We start from the raw sequence: 20,022 nt of genomic DNA on the forward strand, positions 1-20,022 counted from the left end.
CATCCATTCAGTAGTCGATGGACAAGTAGGTTGTTTCCATTTTGAGCTATTATGAAAAGTACCACTATGAACATTTGTGTACAGGTTTTTTGTATGAGCATAGGTTTTCAGTTCTTTCGAGTATATGCTTAGAGTGGAATTGATGGGCTATATGGCAGTTCTGTGTTTAACCCTTTCAGGAACTGTCGAATTGTATTCCAAAGTAACAAGGGTTCCAGTTTTTCCCCTTTGCCAACACTTATTACTGTCTGCCTTTTTGGTTACAGCCATCATAGTGGCTAGGAAGGACTCCCTATCTCATTATGTGATTTTGATTTGCATTTCCCTGATGACTAATGGTGTTGAGCATCTTTTCATGTGCTTATTGGCTCTCTTAATTGGTTTATTTTTGGAAAAATGACTATTCAGATCTTTGCTTCCTTTTGTCCTTGCTTTATCTTACTACTTATCTGAAAACTTTCTTGCCCCTTAACCTCCTTATTTGGAGATTCTATGCAACCATTGGAACACAGTGGTTTAGAGCTTATGCTACTGTGATCTGAAACCTACTTTCACATCTTATTACACCAACTGTGGTATCTTGGGCTAATTTCTTAATCCCTCAGAGTCTCAATTTCCTTACCTATAAAACAAAGGTAATATGAGTACTTCTCTCATAGTATTGTTGTGAGGATTAAATGAGATATTGTATTTAAAGTGGTTATCACAGGGCCTGACATCCACTACGTACTCTGTGTTATGTAGCTGTTAGATCTTCTACTTCTGCCCATGAAAGATTAACTTCCACAGGAATTGCCCTCCTGCCATAAACAAGAAAACCAGACTAAATATATGAAACCATGGTTTTAGACATTGGACAGCAGGCAGTATGAGCCTGTGATCTCTAAGAGCAGGGAAGAACCAAGGCAAATCCTACAATTTCACCAGTTTCCTGCCTGCAGGCAATTTCCAGGCTGCAGTAGAGGGAAGAGCAACTAAAACATCTGGCAATCTCACTGAGCTGAGACAGAGATCAGAGTCTGAGAAGAGTAAGGCAGTGTGCTGAAGACATTAGAGCTTCACAGAGAGAACACCAGAGGTCTGCAGAGAGGTCACCTCAGTTTTTGGCTATATAGTGATCTGCACATATACGAGGTAAAACTCTGTGAGGTCCAAAAAGGAACCTCAGAAAGCAATTGACTTAATAATTTCCACAACTTACCATTTGTATTGCTACCAACCAGAGTGGAAAGATATTGGGTAGAGTCCAGAAGAGTCATACTTTGACAGTGGGACTAATATAGTCCCAGAATAAAGGCTGCTCTGGAGATAACATAGTGTAAAGCAAGCCTTGGAAGGATCAAACTGATCTGCAGGCTACTCAGCTATGCACCAGACTAAAACCAAACACTCTTTAAAGGATTACAACAAAATCCAGTACTCTGAAGCATTAAAGTCAAAAAACTCTGCATTCAGTCGTGAATAATCAGGGGGCACCTGGCTGGCTCAGTCACTAGAGCATGCAGTTCTTGATCTCAGGGTCGTGAGTTTGAGCCCCACACTGGGGATAGAGTTGACTTAAAGAAAAATCAGGTATGAGTCTCTTTGGTAAATGCTGCTGGGAAAACTGGACAGCTACTTGCAAAGGAATGAAACCAGACCACTCTCTTACACCATACAGAAAAATAAACTCAAAATGTATTAATAATGTGAGACCCCAAACCATAAAACACCTGTAAGAAAACACAGGCAGTAATCTCTTGGGCACTGGCCTTAGCAACATTTTTCAGGATATGTCTTTTCAGGCAAGGGAAACAAAAAAATAAACTATTGGGACTATACCAAAATAAAAAGCTTTTCCACAGCAAAGGAAACTTCCGTCAACAAAACGAAAAGGCAGCCTTCTGAATGGAAGAAGATATTTGCAAGTGATATATCCAATAAAGGGTTAATATCCAAACTATATAGAAAACTTAACTCAAAAAAACCCTGTCTGGTTAAAAAATGGGCAGAGGACCTGCATAGACATTTTTTCAAAGAAGGCATACGGCTGGCCAACAGACACATGAAGACATGTTCCACGTTATTCTCATCAGGTAAATGCAGACCAAAACCACAATGAGATCCTACGTGTCAGAATGGCTAATATCAAAAAGACAAGAAATAACAAGTGTTGGGGAGGATGGAGAAAAAGGAACCCTCCATGCACTTGGTGGGAATGTAAATTGCTGTAGTCACTGTGGAAAACAGTATGGAGGTCTCTGAAAAAAATTAAACATGTAAATGTGATCTAGTAATTCCACTACTGGGTATTTACCCAAAGAAAATGGAAACACTAATTCAAAAAGATCACCCCACTGTTTACTGCATTGCTGTTTACAATAGGCAAGATATGGGAGCAACCCAAGTGTCCATCAGTAGATGAATGGATAAAGAAGAAGGGGAGGTAGTGTATACACATATACACCTACATACCCACAATGAAATACTACTCTGTCATAAAAAAGGACATCTTGCCAATTGCAACAACATGGTGGACTTACAGGGCATTGCACTAAGTGAAATAAGAGAAAGACAGATACCGTATTTTTCACTTATGTGTGGAATCTAAAAAACAAAACAGGGGCACCTGGCTGGCTCAATCAGTAGAGCGTGCAAGTCTTGATCTTGGGGACCTGAGTTCAAGCCCCACATTGGGCGTAGAGACTAAGAAAAAAAAATTTTTTTTTAAAGATTTTATTTATTTATTTGAGAGAGAATGAGATAGAGAGAGAGCATGAGGGGGGGGAGGGTCACTGGGAGAAGCAGACTCCCTGCTGAGCAAGGAGCCCGATGCGGGACTCGATCCCGGGACTCCAGGATCATGACCTGAGCCGAAGGCAGTCGCTTAACCAACTGAGCCACCCAGGCGCCCAAGAAAAAATTTTTTTAATTAAAAAATAATAAAGGGGTGCCTGGGTGGTTCAGTCAGTTAAGCGTCCGACTCTTGATTTCAGCTCAGGTCATGATCTCAGGATCATGAGATTGTGCCCCACGTCAGGCTCTACGCTGGGCTTGGAGACTGCTTAAGATTTTCTCTCCCTCTCGGGCACCTGGGTGGCTCAGTCGTTAAGCATCTGCCTTCGGCTCAGGCCATGATCCCAAGGGTCTGGGGTCAAGCCCTACATCGGGCTCCCTGCTCTGCGGGAAGCCTGCTTCTCCCCGTCCCACTCCCCCTGCTTGTGTTCCACCATGTCTCTTGCCAAATAAATAAAATCTTTAAAAAAAAAAAAGATTCTCTCCCCCTTCCCCCACCCCCCTCGCACGCTCTTGCTCTCTCTAAAAAATAATAATTAAAAAATAAATAAAAATAAAAACTAATATGAACAAATAAGTAAACTCATAAATAAATGCAGAGAACAGACTAGTGATTGCCTGAGGGGAAGCAGTGGGAGGTGAGCAAAATAGGTGAGAGGGGTTAAGAGGTACAGAGTTCCAGTGATAAAATAAATAAGTCACAGGGATGAAAAGTATGGCACGGGGAATATAGTAATTAATGTTGTAATAACACTGTATGGTGACAGATGGCAACTACATTTATCATGGTGAGCATTGAGTAATGTATAGAATTGTCAAATCACTATGTTGTAAACCTGAAACTGCTTCAGTATATCAATTATATGTCAACTATACTTCAGTAATAAAAAATTTTTAAATAAAAGCATAATCAGATATGTAAAAAAGCAGGATAATATGACCAATAATCTGGGGGAAAGAAACCATCAATAGAAACAAATCCAGAAATGACAGTGATGATAGAATTACTGTAAAAGGACCTTAAAGCTGCTATTATAAATGATATAAATATATTGAAAGACATAAAGGGAGACATGAACATGATGAGTAGAGAAACAAAATACATGAGAGACCCAAGTGAATCATATAGAGATGAAAAATACCTCAAAAAAAAATTACACTAGGTGGGATAATAGCAAATGAGACACTGCAGAAGAAGCTGAAGTTAGGCATAACAGTAGAAAACCAACACTAAGCACAGAGAGAAGAAAGACTTAAACTTTTATAAATTGAAGAGTGCCTTGTTGAAGTATATGAAATACCAGGCAGTCTACCAAACATATAATTGTTGGGAGTTCCAGAAAGAGAAACAGTGGGAAGGCAGATACAAAAAATACCTAAACAAATAGAGCCATAAATTTTCCAAATTTGATGAAAAAGCTATGAAACCACAAATCCAACAATCTCAAACAGAAGAAGCATTAAGAAAACCACCCAAAGCACATCATAACCCACCTAACTTAAAAGCAGTGATAAAGAGAAAATCTGAAAATCACAGGAAGGAAAAAAAAATACAACATATTATATACAAAGTAACAAAGATAAGAATGACAGCCAACTTGTCAGAAACCCTGTTTACCCGAAGACAATGGAACATCTGCAAGTCCTAAAAACAAACCTTTTAACCTGAAATTCATACCTACTGAAAATATCTTTCAAAAATGAGAGTGAAATAGTTTTTCAGACCAAGAAAAGCTGATAGAGATCATCCCCAGCAGATTCGCACTCAAAGGTAGTTTTATTCAGGGAAAACAATTGATACAGTAAGGGAATTCGGATTTACACAAAGGAATGAAAAACTTCCTATGTGATAAATATGTGAGTACATATAAAAGACTTTCTTAATCTTTTTAAAAGATAGCTGTTTAAAGGAAAAGTAGCAATGTAATGTGGGGTTGATTATATATGTAAAATTAAAATACATAGTAACAGCACAAAAGAAAGGGAAATGGAGGAATAGTTTCATAAGGGTCTCACACTGTGTGTGAAGAGTGGTATGATATTTGAAGATAGACTGTGCTAAGTTAGAGATACTACAAACCCTAGAGCAAACAATAACTAAGAGGTATATATAGCTAAATAAGCCAGAAGTAGAGACAAACTCAAATCATCAAAGCAGTTAATTCAAAAGACGGAGGAAAATGTAGCAAAAAATGGGACAAATAAACAGATGCACAGTGTATCTTGTATTCAGTTTTCTTGGGGTGGGTAGCATAATTACAAAAAAAAAAAAAAGGTCTAAAAAGGTCTTTGAGGGAGTGATAAAGAAATAAAGGTTGAAAAACACTGAACCTAGATAGATATAGGTAGGAACATCTTACATAATGCAAAAGACTGAATTTTTCTCCCTGAGATCAGGAGCAAAGCAAGGTGTCTACTTTTCATAACTTCTATTCAGCACTGAGTTGAAGTTACTAGTCCACATGAAGAAATAAAAGCATACCCCTCCTCCCCCAAAAAGGCATATAGACTGGAACAAAGTAAAATGTTTTTTTATTTCCTGGTGACATGATCATCTATATAGAAAATACCAAGTAGAGTGCCTGGCTGGCCCAGTCAGAAGAAGGTGTTACTCTTGATCTCAGGGTCATGGGTTCATGCCCCATGTTGGGTGTAGAGATTTGTTCTTTTTTTAACTTTGTAGTCTTTTTTTTTAATATTTTATTTTTAGGTAATCTCTACACCCGCTGTGGGGCTTACACTCACAACCCAAGTCAACTTCAGGAGTCATGTGTTCTACCGACTGAGCCAGCCAGGCACCCCAGATGTAGAGATTATTTGGCTGGGGGAAACTTCAAAAAAAAAAAAAAAAAAGCCAAGAAATCTACAAAAAAGCTATAAGAACTAAAATATGAGTTTAGCAAGATTGCAGGACAAACTCAACACAACAAAAATCAATTCTATTTCTGTATGGTGTCAACGAGTAATTTGAATTTTTAAATCAGTATTATTTCTGGTAGCATCAAAAAAACATGAATTGGGTAGGGATAAATTTAGTCAAAATGCAAAAAACACATACACTGAGAACTGCAACATATTGCTGAGAAAAATGAAAAAAGACTAAATAAATGCAGAGATGTGCCATATTCATGGAAAGAAGATTGTGTATTAAGATGTTACTTCTTCCAAATTAATCTATTACATGTAATTCAAATCAAAATCCCAGTAGACCTTTTTGTAGAAATTGACAAGCTGGTTCTAAAATTTATATGAAATTCAAAGGACTAGAATAATCAAAACAATTTTGAAAAGGCAGTTGGAGGATTTGAACTACTTCATTTTAAGAGTTATTATAAAGCTACAGGAATCAAGGCACTGTGGTAATACAATAGAACAGAGATAATACACACGTATATAATCAATTGATTAGTTGACAAAGGTGCCACAGTAATTCAGTGGGGAAAAGATAGTTCTTTCAACAAATGGTACTGGAATAATTGTGTATTCATACTCCAACTTAATTTTTACTCACTCCATATATTAAAAGTTAACTCTTAAGTAAATCATAGGCCTAAACATAAAAGCTAAAACTATAAAAACCTCTAAAAGGAAAAAGTAGAAGATCTTTGTGTCCTTGGATTGGATAAGTATTTTTTAGATAGGACACAAAAAGCAAAAGAAAAAATGCTATCAAATTTGAAAGTTTTTGCTCTTCAAAAACAGTCAAAAGGCAAGCCTTCCATATTTGTTAAAGGACTTGAATCCACCGTAAAGACCTCTTATAACTCAATAAGAAGACAACCCAATTTTTAAGTGAGCAAAAGATTTGAACAGATACTTTATCAAAGAAGATAGATGAATGGAAAATTAAAACCATAATGAAAAATCCCTAATATCCATTTGGAAGGCTAGAATTTTAGAAACTGACAGTACCAAGTGTTGCCAAGGATGTGGAGGAACTAGAACTCTTAAAATTGCTGGTAGGAATGCAAATTGGTACCGTCACTTTGGAAAACCTGGTATGGCCATTTCTTACAAATTTAAACATAAACGTACCATGTGACCCAGCATCCCCCTTCTAGGTATTTATGAGAGAAATGAAAGCGTGTCCACATAAAAGATTGTCCTTGGATGTTTATAGCAACTTTATTCATAATAGCCCCAAATTGGAAACAATCCAACTGTTCACCAGCTGTTGAATGAGGGGTTTTTGTTGTTTTTTTTAAAGTATATCCATACCATGGAAAAGTACTCAGCCATAAAAAGGAATGAATTACTGATACATGAACAATATGTATAAATCTCAAATCATGCTATCTGAAAGAAACCCAACACAAATGACTATATACTGTATGCTTCCAGTTATATGAAATTCTAGAAAAAGCAAAACATTAGTATTAGAAAGTTGATCAGTGGTGGCCAGAGGTTAAGAAAAGGCTTTTGACCACAAGCAAAGGACTTGAGGGAACATCAGGAAGAGAGATGGAAATGTTCTATATCATGATGGTGGTAGTGTTTATACAATTGTATACATTTGTCAAAATTCATTGAAGTGCACACTTTAAATTGTTAAATTTTTTGTATGTATATACAATAGATAACAATAAAACAATGAGCCAGATTTTTAAAAAGTTAGACGTTATCTTCTCTGGCCCATGAGAAAATTGGCCTTTAGGATCTGAAACTCTTACTCACTAAGGAGGATACATCTTGTGACCCTCGCAAAATAAATGAAGTCATTTCATTTCTGTTTCAGAGACAGAAGAGATGGGTGATGAAGAGGTTTTCTCCTGGTTGAAGTGTGCAAAGGGACAGTCCCATGAACCAGAGAATCTCATGCCCACACAGATCATCCCTGGCACAGGTTAAGGGAGTTCTTTTTTAAATTTGGTGAAACAGGGGTCCTGGCTGGCTCAGTTGGAGGAATGGTGGCTCTTGATTTCGGGGTTGTGAGTTTGAGCCCTACATTGGGTGTAGAGATTACTTAAATAAACATTTTTTAAAATATTAAAAATAAAAAATTTTGGTGGGGAAAAAAGTGTTTTTAATTTGAGTTATAATTCACACACCATAAAATCTGGTGAAATGGTTTATCTTGGCCTGATTTTCGTTACGCCTCCCCAGATTTTTCTGACCGTTTGAATCGTTAGATATCGGTTAGATTTTATGCAGCCAGTGCACACACTTTGCCTCATCTTTCTGGTTAGAGAAGTTGGTTGCTTTTCTACATAACATTGTACATTCCTGTGGTTGGCAGGATCAGAATAGAGAAAGTCCCACATGTTACCAGAAAGACTTTTGATTTTAGGTTTGTAAAAATCCAGCTGACGCTACTCAGACCTCTTGAATCCATGAAGAAGGCAGCTTAACAGTAGGAATGAATGGTCGTGTTTATGTCACAGTCCCAGCTTACTTCACTGATTCCTCCATAAGTCTGTTTCCAGCTTCCACACTTCCGATAACACATACACATTGAAGATGGTCAGTCTACTATCTGTATTCTCCTCTGCTGTGGCAGGAGCACTCTTTGGATCCTTATACCCCAGGGCTTCCAAGCAGAAGGGTTCCCTCAGTGCACTGATAGGATGCCTGCTCCATACTGATCTAAGCATTGATTGTAAATGTTCGCATTAAGTTTACATTGGTCTGGTTTTTTCCCCACGTTTAAGTTAGGTATAACTTAAAGCATATAAATCTCAAGTATACAATTCAAAATGTTTACATGCTCTCGAACATTGAGGAATCTAACCCTAGAGTTTCTCCAGCAGGTCACCTTGTTAATGTTTACTAGAAGAGGGAGTGTAGCTTAGTAGTTAAGAGTGCACAGAACTTCAGAGCTAGGTATACCTCAGTTAAACTATTAGTATTCCCATTTACCAACTATGTGTGCTTGAGCAAATGACGTAAACTTCTCTGAGTATCAGTTTCATCATCAAAAATTGAGAGTATGGGGCGCCTGGCTGGCTCAGTCGGTGCAGTGTGCGACTCTTGATCTTGGGGTTGTGAGTTTGAGCTTTATATTAGGTGTAGTGATTACTTAAAAAATACAATCTTTAGGGGTGCCTGGCTGGTTTAGTCAGTAAAACATGTGACTCTTAATCTCAGGGTCTTGAGGTCTGGGTGTGGAGCCTACTTAAAAAATAAATTTAGGAGCACCCAGGTGGCTCAGTCGGTTAAGTGTCTACCTTCGGCTCAGCTCATGATGCCAGGGTCCTGGGATCAAGCCTCTGCTCAGCAGGGAGCCTGCTTCTCCTACTCCCCCTGCTTGTGTGCGCTCTCTCTCTCTCTCTGTCAAATAAATAAAATCGTAAAAAAAAAATTTTTTTTTAATTAAAATATTTTTCAAAAAAAATTTAAGGGTAAAAGCTACTACCTCATTGAAATGTGGTAAGGGTTGAGGAAGATAATGTAAATGAGATCCTTAGCACAATACATGAAACGTTCTGAGGCTTTTGTTGTTGCTGTCTTTCTTCCAGCTCTTTACAATATTGGAGACATGGTACATGCTGCCCGGGGCAAGTGGGGAATAAAAGCAAACTGCCCTTGTATTAGTCGGCAGAACAAATCTGTATTGAGACCTGCTGTCACCAATGGGATGTCACAGGTAAAGTGGTATGTGTGGGTATAAGTGAGAGAAATTTCGCCTCTTAGTACCAGGAAATGCCCCATTTTCACCTGTGTTGTCCTAGGTTACTGTAGGATACCTGAGGAATTAGGGGATGGAGAAGTGTTTCTAGAGGGAGCCCCAAAAAAGCTACTCAAGGGATTTGAATTCCCTCTGCCTGGTATGAGTTTCTCTTCATCTTTAAAACCAGTTCAGGTTGGGTTGATAAATAGCACAAAGAAATTCTTTGCATCTTGTCAAGATTTATACTTCAGGGTCCTTGTGTAGGTGAGAAGTATAGAAAATGTTACTAGGAAGGCAGTCCTATCTGTGTGCATGGTCCCTGTCCTTGTCATGTTAGTTACTGAGGACAGAAATAAGAAGATTGGCCTGCTGAGCTGGGATCATTCTACCCTGAAAACAATGCCAGGCCTCCAGAGAGGCAGTGGTTTGCTCATTGCTCTGTCAGAGGTGGAGGTCATTCCGGTTCGATGGTAACTGTTTTGAACAAGAGGCTGTTTTAAAAACACACATGCAGGGCGCCTGGGTGGCTCAGTTGGTTAAGCGACTGCCTTTGGCTCAGGTCATGATCCTGGAGTCCCGGGATTGAGTCCCATATCGGGCTCCTTGCTTAGCAGGGGGTCTACTTCTCCCTCTGATCCTCCCCCCTCTCGTGTGCTCTCTCTCTCTCATTCTCTCTCAAATAAATAAATAAAATCTTTTAAAAAAATAAAAATAAAAACACACATGCACACGCACACACACACACCCCTACCTGCTTATATTTGGAGGGCTTTCCAAGAACACAACTAACATATGGTCAGTAGGAGGCACAGGAATTAAGGCTGATGAATCTCAAGATATATTTTCAGTAGACTCAGCATATTAGAGCAAATCATCTGGAAAATTCAGTAATAGAACAATAAACATTTATGGAGAATTTATGTGTGCCAAACACTATACCGAGCTCTTGGCATATACTATCTCATTTAATCCTCAGAACAGCTTTATGAGGTCACGTTCTAATCACCTGTTTGCCATTGCAGAAATTGAGCTTCAGGCATGCTACATAAATATAGTTTAATAACATTTTAAAATATATTGTATTATTTATTGTTATGTGCACTCTTCTTTCCACAGAACCAAGCATAGTTTCTGTCACATTGTAGGACTCCTTAAATATATGGTGAATGAATGAATGAATGAATGAATGAATGAATGAAGTAGCAGTTTATGGGACAATTTCATGTTGTTTTCCTAGACTTTTTCAGTATCAGCAGCCCTTACTATGTGTTTTTTTTTCCTATGCAAGGATAGCACTCTAACCGTTGGCCTTTTGTGCTTAGCTTCCTAGCATAAACCCTAGTGCCTCTTCTGGAAGTGAAAGCACCTTCTCAGGCGGAGGAGGACCTGCAGCAGTAACATCAGAGACCGACCATGTTCCAAGAGCCGACAGCACTGACGTCAGATCTGATGAGGCTCTGAAAGCAGAGAGTTCAACTTCAAATAGCAATAGTGAGCTAAAAGCCATCAGGCCCCCTTGCCCTGACACAGCTCCCCCCTCTTCGGCCCTGCACTGGTTGGCAGACTTAGCAACTCAGAAGGCTAAAGAGGAAACAAAAGGTGAGATAAACATAAGCCTCTGCCCTGTCTTTGGGTGGAACACTCAAGGTACTCCGGGATTCTTCAAACTCACACATTACCATCCACATTTATGAAACATGGTGCTTGCTTTCTCTTGCTAATCACATGAAATGAGGGAATCTCTTTCATTTTCTTTCTAGAAGTGGAGCTTTTTTTAAAAGGCACATGCCTGGGCTCTACCCCCAGACCTCTTTAGTCAGAATCAGTAGATTTTTAATAAGCTTCCAGGTGGTTCTGCTATGCAGCCAGGGTTGATTTTCAGTAGGCACAAAGAGTCACCTGGGGAATTGTTAAAAATGCAGATTCCTGTGCCCCACCAGAACTATTAAATGACAGTCTCTTAAGAGTACGATCAAGAATCTCCATTTCTAGTGATCACTCTAGGTGATTCCAGTACAAGTGTTCTGGAGACCCCATTGCAGAAACACTGTCTTAGCAAACGAGGGAGATGAAAGATGGATGGGAACAAGAGGAAGTTTGAAATCCAGATCTGGGAAAGGAAAGAAGTAGGAGAGCTTCTCCTTGGCCATGATCCTACTATAGTCCTACCTGGTCAGGCTTGACCCAGACAAACTGTATGTAGCTTACGAGGCAGGGAGGGGAAAGTCTCTCCTCCTTACCACTTGGCTAATATTTAGGAGTCACTTGCCTGCTGGATGTTCCTTATCATGCCTAATGCTATTCCCGGTTATGTCCTTACAGAAGCAGGGTCCCTGAGGTCGGTGCTCAGTAAAGAGTCTCATTCACCCTTTGGGCTGGACTCGTTCAACTCCACTGCAAAGGTCTCTCCGTTGACTCCAAAGCTTTTTAACAGTCTGTTACTGGGTCCCACTGCCTCCAACAACAAAACCGAAGGCTCTAGCCTTCGAGACCTCCTTCACTCCGGGCCCGGAAAGCTTCCTCAGACCCCCTTGGACACAGGCATACCCTTCCCCCCGGTCTTCTCTACATCCTCAGCAGTAAGTGTCTTTTCTACAACTCTAGCCTTTTCCAGTGAAGAGCCATCAGAGATCTGATAAGTGGGTTAGAGTGTATATGGGTAACTTGTATTCTGTACATTGTCTGTCCAGCTGACAAGATCTTTCTTTACATTGAGTTTGGGGAATGTTTGGGATCCTTTTAAATCGTGAGCTTTTTGTGCCATGTTAAGAAGTCAGTAGAAATTGAGACATTGTAATTTTCAGTCAGCAGAAATCACTATTTTCTTGACAATAATGGGCATTAATTTTTTTTTTTTTTAACCTAGGCGGTACATCCATGCCCCCTTCTCTTGGATATCTAATAGACACCTCAAACCTAACGCGTGTAAGACCACATTCCTGCCTCTTCTGCCCATAAGCCTGCTTCTCCTTTAGTTTCCTCTCTTGGTCATGGGCATCTGCATTTTTCCCATTGCTTGGCCAGAAATCTTGGAGTCGTCTCTCACATGTCATATCTAATCTGCCAGCACATCCTCAGTTTGATCTTTAAAATGGATTCAGAGTCCACCCATTTCTCATCAGCTCCACCACTTCCCATCTGGTCTGAGCCAACATCCTCCCTTTTCCTGCGTGTTTGTAGTAAACTCCTTATAGTTCCCCTTTATTTCTTCCCTTCTGCACTCTGTAGTCTGTTGTCAGCACAGCAGCTAGAGTGAGTCTTTTAAAATATAAGTGATCTCATTGCCATGATTTATGGCAGCTCTGCCTAAAGTCCTTCGAGGGCTTCCTATTTCTCTCATAGTGTAAACAGAGTCCTTTCAGTGGACCGGAAGGCTCCAGCCCTATCCGTGCGTCTTCCCCGCTCTTCCCTGGCTTCAGCTACCACTCTCCTTGTGCATGCTGCTCTGGCCACCCCCACCTTCTTGTTCTCTGAATGGGACCAGGCAGCCTCCCTCCTCAGAGCCTTTGCACTTGTCCTTTTCTTCCACCTGGAACGAACTTTCCCATGTAACCATAGGCTGGCTTCATCATCAGTTTCGTCTCCTCCCTCCTGAAATGTCACATCCTGTAAGCCTTCTTAAATCACCCTTTTTTAAAGTCCATCACACTCCCATTCTCCTCCATAACTGTCTTCCTGGCACTTCATGTTTTTTCCGTAGCATTCATCACCATGTTTGATTTCTTTTCTGTCTTACCTCTCCCTAAAGAATTTTTTTACTTTTATTCACTTCTGAATCACTAGTGCCACAGTTTGATACATAGTAGGTGTTTGTTAAGCATTTACTGAATGAAGGAATTCACAAGATACAAAATTTAAATGGTAGAGTGAGAAGTCTCCTTCCCATCGTCGTCTCCCAACTACCTGTTTTCCTTTCTGGAGGTCAGTCATCGTTTCAGGGGCTTACGGTGTGTGTGTATATATATATATACACACACATATAGAGTTTCTTCCCCCTTTTTTTACACACGTGTTCTACACCTTGCTTTTCTGCTTTCAGTTTGTATTATCTTCGAGATCATTTCAAGCAAGTACGTGAACATGCTTATCAAATTCTTTTTTATGATTAATGGCTGAAATTCGATGATCTGTGGGTGGTTGAGCCCTGTACGATGTGGATTATTTGTTTCTCTTTTGGATTCGAGACTTAAAAAATTACTTTTGGCTCTGTTTTATTTGTACATGCTCTGTCAGTTCTCCTTTTTCTTTTTTAGTTTTCCCAGGAAGTTACATGATTATATATACTCTGTACAAATAATGATTAGTGATATTTCAGGCATAGGAATAATCATGTTTACAAAAGCACTCTCAGTTCTGACATTACAGATGTCATTTTGATTTCTGAGCCTGAGCTTTCCCATCACCTGAAACATGTGAGAGATTCTCACTTGTGTGAGAAGCAGGGGAAGAATTGGGATTAGGAGACTTCTTATACCTTTCCAGTTGGATACTTTGGTTTACCCCTTTATTGGGCTATACTCCCTGGTTAAAAAAGGCACTGCCTTGATAAGTCTCTTTATTACTTAATTGAAATATTGTATCCCTTGGGCATGCTGGTGAGAAAAAAAAATTATAACCTTCAAAGTCAATGATCGTTTCCACTCAGCTACAGTATTCTGTGATCCCTGTGGTCTCCATGCAAATCCTTAATACCAGGCTGGATGCCAAAGATATTTCTTAGGTCTCCAGTCTCCTGAGGCAGAGGGGATCTTTCCGTACCTTTCTTTTATGAACGTGAAGCACAATATGGAGGACAGGAAAATTTAAGATCTTGACTTAATAGACCCCGCCCTTCAGTTACAAAAGCAGTTTCAGTAACTTCTATGAAACTTAATGAGGTAAATCAGAACTCCTTCTTGTGAAGACAGCTGGGAGGCAGTTTTGTGAATGCTCTTCTCATGGTGCCTCAGTCAGACTTACCTGATGGAATTGTGTGTGGCAGGGAGTGAAGAACAAGGCCAGCCTACCCAACTTCCTTGACCACATCATTGCCTCAGTGGTAGAAAATAAGAAAACCTCAGATGCTGCAAAGCGGGCCTGTAACTTGACTGATACCCAAAAGGAAGTGAAGGAGATGGTGATGGGGTTAAATGTGCTGGACCCCCATACCTCTCACTCCTGGCTCTGTGATGGCAGACTTCTGTGTCTTCATGACCCCAGCAACAAAAACAATTGGAAGATCTTCCGGGAGTGTTGGAAGCAAGGCCAGGTAAGTAAAAATAAGCAGTTACCTGGGCCGGCTGGCTGCTTATCCACCACAGCTGCCAGGAGAGTTTCATTTCTGTCTGGGAGACTTTTTGCCAGGGAGATTAAAACATAGTAAGTTCATCTTAGACAGCCTTGCTACTTCGATTTTTCTTGGGTTTAAAAAAAATCAGAAGATTCCTAAACATACACTGTGGTTCCTTCTATTTCTATATAATTCTTATATTTCTATATAGTGTGTAGCTCTGTGTTCTTAAAAGGGCGGTTGAAATGTCTGTGAAGTGGTGATCTGCTGTTAATGACACCTTTAGAGGAAAACCCTTAAGTGTGACATGGGGGTAAGGTGAAGGTGGGTGGAAGTGAGTGGTACTGTTCTAGGTAAACATTTCAAGGCCACACAAGTTTGAATGATAGTGTGATAACACTTGCTGATTTTTATGCTTTAGCAGGTGCTTGAGAAATGGGGAGGTTATGGAATTGTCTGGATAGTTTTTCATTCTAGATGCGAGGAAGTATTCTCAAAGGTGCATTTGTCAGCTTTTTGTTCTCTCAACGCAAAATAGTGGTAGATGCCAGAGCAACAGAAGTGATTTCTGTGGCATGCCTCCCAGGGTGAGAATCAAGAATAATGATGGAGTAGAAGTAGTTTCCATTTCCTGAAACTGCCATGTTCAAATCTTTAGCTTCTGAAACTGGGAAAGAACAGTAAATCATCATGAAGAAGAGGAGGTTGTCCCCAGGAAACCTCCTTTCTGTCCCTCAGCCCTGAGCTAAAAGTATTCCTAAATGGTTCTGATCAGGATATTTTTGTTTCCACAGCCAGTGCTGGTTTCAGGGGTACATAAAAAGCTCAAGTCTGAACTCTGGAAGCCAGAAGCCTTTAGCCAGGAATTTGGAGACCAGGATGTGGACTTGGTGAACTGCAGGAACTGTGCTATAATTTCCGATGTGAAAGTTCGGGATTTCTGGGATGGCTTCGAGATCATATGCAGTAAGTAGCTTTGATACTGGCAGACTGAGCATCTATACACCCAGCACTGCCCCTGGACTGAAATTAAATCTTCTTGGCACGTGGGGGCGGGGGGGGGGTGTTGGAACACATGTTCTGTCTTGGTGCCAACCAGGTAGCTCTCATGGCAATAACATGGCTCCCAGAATACACATGCTCCCATGGGTTGTGTGGAGCACTTTCACTGAGGAAGGGGGCTGGAATTCCTGTGAGATGGAAAAATATAGCATGTACTAAAGCAGTGGGTGAGGAAAACAAAGCGCACCTCGTCTGTTATGACAGGTTACAAGTCTGAAAATAAGAAGTTAGTCTCCTAAATCTTCTGGTCACTGGAAAATCAGGCAGGAGCCAAACTAGCAGATTATGGGAGTGCTTTCTATTTTCCAGAGCGATTAAGATCAGAAGATGGGCAGCCAATGGTGCTTAAACTCAAGGACTGGCCTCCTGGGGAAGATTTTCGGGACATGATGCCAACAAGGTTAGTGAACTACAGTGCGTCATCTTGAGACACTTCTGCCTTGCTGGAGCATCTCAAAGTAATTATAGAAAAGGGGACTTTGCCTCTTTGCTTTTTTCTCCTGTAACAAGCTAAGTCATCTTTCCTGATCTTTTATAGGTTTGAAGATCTGATGGAGAACCTTCCCTTGCCAGAATATACCAAACGAGATGGCAGGCTCAATCTGGCTTCTAGGCTACCCAGCTACTTTGTAAGGCCCGATCTGGGCCCCAAGATGTATAATGCCTACGGTATGAGGGAGAAGCACAAATTGCCCTTTTTGGATGCTACCATTCCCCATTTCACCTATAGAGGGAGATATTTAGTCAGGGTCATTTGTAGAGATAATGGAGGGCAAAGTGACAGATGCTAGAGAAGTTAACAGTGTCCATGATGGCTTAGAGTTTTGTTTGTTTTGTTTTATTTTGTTTTAGAAGGGGAGGGGCACATGGAGAGGGAGAGAGAATCTTAAGCAGGTTCCACGCCCAGCATGGAGTCCTTTGCAGGGCTTGATTTCATGACCCTGAGATCATGACCTGAGCCGAAATCAAGAGTCTGTTGCTTAACCGACTAAGCCATCCAGGCGACCCTTTGTTTTGTGTGTGTCTGTGTGTGTTTTAATTAATTAATTTGTTTATTTTTAAGAAGATTGATTTTAGAGAGAGAATAAGCAGGGGGAGGTGTAGAGGGAGAGGGAAGGAGAGAGAATCTCAGCTAGACTCCGTGCTGAGCATGGAACCCAACCCAGGCTGGATCTCACAACCCTGAGATTATGACCTGAGCTGAAACCAAGAGTTGGACACTTAACTGACTGTACCACCTAGGTGCCTCTGTTTGTTTTAAGATTTTATTTATTTGAGAGAGACAGAAACAGAGCATGATTGGCGGGGGAAGGAGGCAGAGGCAGAGGGAGAGGGAGAAGCAAACTCCCTGCTGAGCAGGGAACCCGACATGGCACTCAGTCCCAAGACCCTGGGATCATGACCTGAGCCGAAGGCAGATGCTTAACCAACTGAGCCCCCACCCAGGCGCCCCTTTATTTATTTATTTCTATTTATTTATTTATTTATTTTTAAGATTTTATTTATTTGAGAGAGAGAAAGACAGAGATAGCAAGAGAGAGCACAAGTGGGGAAGAGAGGGAGAAACAGGCTCCCCACTGAGCAGGGAGCCCAATGTGGGGCTCGATCCCAGGACCCTGGGATCATGAACTGAGCCGAAGGCACTTAACCGACTAAGACACCCAGGCACCCCTTTTTCTTTTCTCTTCTTTTCTTTCCTTTTTTTTTTGTAGATTTTATTTTATTTTATTTTTATTTATTTATTTATTTATTTTTATTTTAAAGATTTTTATTTATTTATTTGAGAGAGAGTGAGAGAGAGAAAGAGCACAAGAGGGGGGAGAGGGAGAAGCAGACTCCCTGCTGAGCAGGTAGCCTGATGCGGGACTCGATCCCGGGACTCCAGGATCATGACCTGAGCCGAAGGCAGTCGCTTAACCAACTGAGCCACCCAGGCGCCCTTATTTTTTTTTTTTTAAAGATTTTATTTATTTATTTATTTATTTGAGAGAGAGCACATGAGAGGGGGGAGGGTCAGAGGGAGAAGCAGACTCCCTGCCGAGCAGGGAGCCCGATGTGGGACTCGATCCAGGGACTCCAGGATCATGACCTGAGCCGAAGGCAGTCGCTTAACCAACTGAGCCACCCAGGCACCCTATTTTATTTTATTTTATTTTATTTTAAGATTTATTTATTTGACAGAGAGAGACACAGCGAGAGAGGGAACACAAGCAGGGGGAGTGGGAGAGGGGGAAGCAGGCTTCCCGCGGGGCAGGAAGCCCGATGCGGGGCTCGATCCCAGGACCCTGGGATCATGACCTGAGCCGAAGGCAGACGCTTAACGACTGAGCCACCCAGGCGCCCCTATTTGTTGTTTTGTTTTTTTTTTTAAGATTTTTTTTTACTTTTGGGTAATCTTTACACCCAACATGGGACTAACCTTAAAACCCTGAGATCAAGAGTCGCATGCACTACCAACTGAGCCAGCCAGGCACCCCAGATGGTTTTGAATGTGCTTGCTTTTGTCATATTGATTTGTGTCACATCTATAACTTGTGTATCTCCAGTAATTCGAAAGCTTCCTCTCAAATATTCTGTGCAAGAAGACATGATTCTTAGTTTTTGTTTTTGTTTTTTTTAAGATTTTATTTATTTATTTGACAGACACACAGCGAGAGAGGGAACACAAGCAGGGGGAGTGGGAGAGGGAGAAGCTGGCCTCCTGCTGAGCAGGGAGCCCAATGCGGGGCTTGATCCCAGAACCCTGGGATCATGACCTTAGCTGAAGGCATACGCTTAACGATTGAGCCACCCAGGCACCCCTGATTCTTAGTTTTTAAGAGACTTGATAAAATAACAGTGAAGAAGTCTGAGTACCATGCTACCCAGCTTGCTCTTTGTGGAGTCATAGTAAGGCCATAAATCACTATGAAAGCCAAGCTTCTATTGAATGTCAGTAATGCCTGTATCCATTTTGCTTTTAAAGGAGAGATTGTTTGGGGGGCGTGAATCGGTTCAATGGCCAAATCTAATGATAGTGTCAGCCAAGGTAGAAATCGATCTTAAAACACTAGAAAAGAGATGAGGAGAATGATTTCTTAATAAACAGACTTCACTCTCTCACTGTTACCCATTTAAGAACATCTTTGAGTATGTTTGCACTTATAGGGTCTTTGTGGATTTTTCATAGTATTGCCCTTTCACCCTGCATATCCTCCTTTTCCCTCAGGCTTGATAACTGCGGAAGATAGAAGAGTTGGCACAACGAACCTTCATTTAGATGTGTCTGATGCAGTTAACGTGATGGTGTATGTTGGGATCCCCATCGGGGAGGGTGCCCATGATGAAGGTATGATTTCTAGAAGCCACTACTTCAGGATGGTGAGGCTTGCTTGGCCTCTGTGTCTTCCTCCTCACTTATGGCCAGTGGCTTTTTCTTAACTTTGTACCAGACCTGATGCGTAGTAGGCACCCAGTGGATGTTGCTAGATGAAAGGAGGTTCTAGGAGAGAGGAGTGATACTTGTGTATCTTTGACCAGAGTCATTCTTTTTATGGGAATGCTCCCTTTTCCACTGAGTGTATAGCATCAGAAAGAGGAATGAAGAAGGAAGGGCCAACTGGCTCACTTGGTCCATCAGCCAGACCACCTGTGAGGTGACAGATGATAAGGCCAGCTCACTGGCACAGAATTGAAGCATCAAAGTGCTATTTTGCTGCATTTGCACTCCCTGCCATCTCAGTGTAAAATTAATATGTGTTAATTATGGACATTTTAGAAAACATAGAAAATTTTAAAGAAAAATAACTCAAAGTCTCACGGTTCAGGGATTATCAGTGTCATTATTATGGTATATTTGCTGCCACAATTTTGCTTTTAATGCTACACACCTGCAAATCCTTCGATTATGTTGTCCTTTAAGGGATTATAATAGACAAGCATTAGAAGCCTACCCTCTTAACTTGCCAGAGAAGCTTTACGTTTCATGACTTTAAATCCATAGAACCCTAGAGTTTGAAGAGGTCTTGAGAAAGTGTATGGAGTCTGTCTACTTACAGCAGGAAATGACCTGCAATTTGAACATAAGATGTGGCTACACAGTCTGAGCAGGAAATACGTTTTAAAAGAAAACGCTACCTCCAAAAAATACTGAGTTTCTATTAAGTAAGGAAGATTTAGGATTGTTCTTCCTGTGTATAGGAAGCTTAGACAAATATGAGTTTTGATTCTTTGATTCTGGTTTGTATTACTCCAGAGAGATGGAGAATAGTAGAGACTAAACTTGTTTGAATTGGACATTCGCTTTACTCAGAGGTACTGAAATGGCTGG

The 20,022-nt window shown here is 40.8% G+C and overlaps 1 protein-coding gene across 4 annotated transcripts in view; it reads left to right on the plus strand.

The window, feature by feature from the left end:
• KDM3B (lysine demethylase 3B) overlaps window positions 1-20,022 on the plus strand; it is a 66,357-nt gene that overhangs the window by 40,987 nt on the left and 5,348 nt on the right. For 3 of the 4 annotated variants that reach the window (XM_045893178.2, XM_045893196.2, XM_064595957.1), the window contains 9 exons: window positions 7,511-7,618; window positions 9,231-9,358; window positions 10,705-10,981; window positions 11,705-11,961; window positions 14,364-14,630; window positions 15,446-15,617; window positions 16,023-16,113; window positions 16,252-16,382; window positions 18,922-19,041. In XM_045893178.2, coding sequence (XP_045749134.1) covers window positions 7,511-7,618; window positions 9,231-9,358; window positions 10,705-10,981; window positions 11,705-11,961; window positions 14,364-14,630; window positions 15,446-15,617; window positions 16,023-16,113; window positions 16,252-16,382; window positions 18,922-19,041 — 1,551 coding nt within the window. The remainder of the gene's footprint in view (window positions 1-7,510; window positions 7,619-9,230; window positions 9,359-10,704; window positions 10,982-11,704; window positions 11,962-14,363; window positions 14,631-15,445; window positions 15,618-16,022; window positions 16,114-16,251; window positions 16,383-18,921; window positions 19,042-20,022) is intronic. The other variant, XM_064595956.1, reaches the window with a different exon arrangement.

This window comes from Mirounga angustirostris, unplaced genomic scaffold (assembly GCF_029215605.1).
Source record: "Mirounga angustirostris isolate CCGP_5_RB_7025 unplaced genomic scaffold, mMirAng1.0.hap1 SCAF_7, whole genome shotgun sequence".
Classification (NCBI taxonomy): domain Eukaryota; kingdom Metazoa; phylum Chordata; class Mammalia; order Carnivora; family Phocidae; genus Mirounga; species Mirounga angustirostris.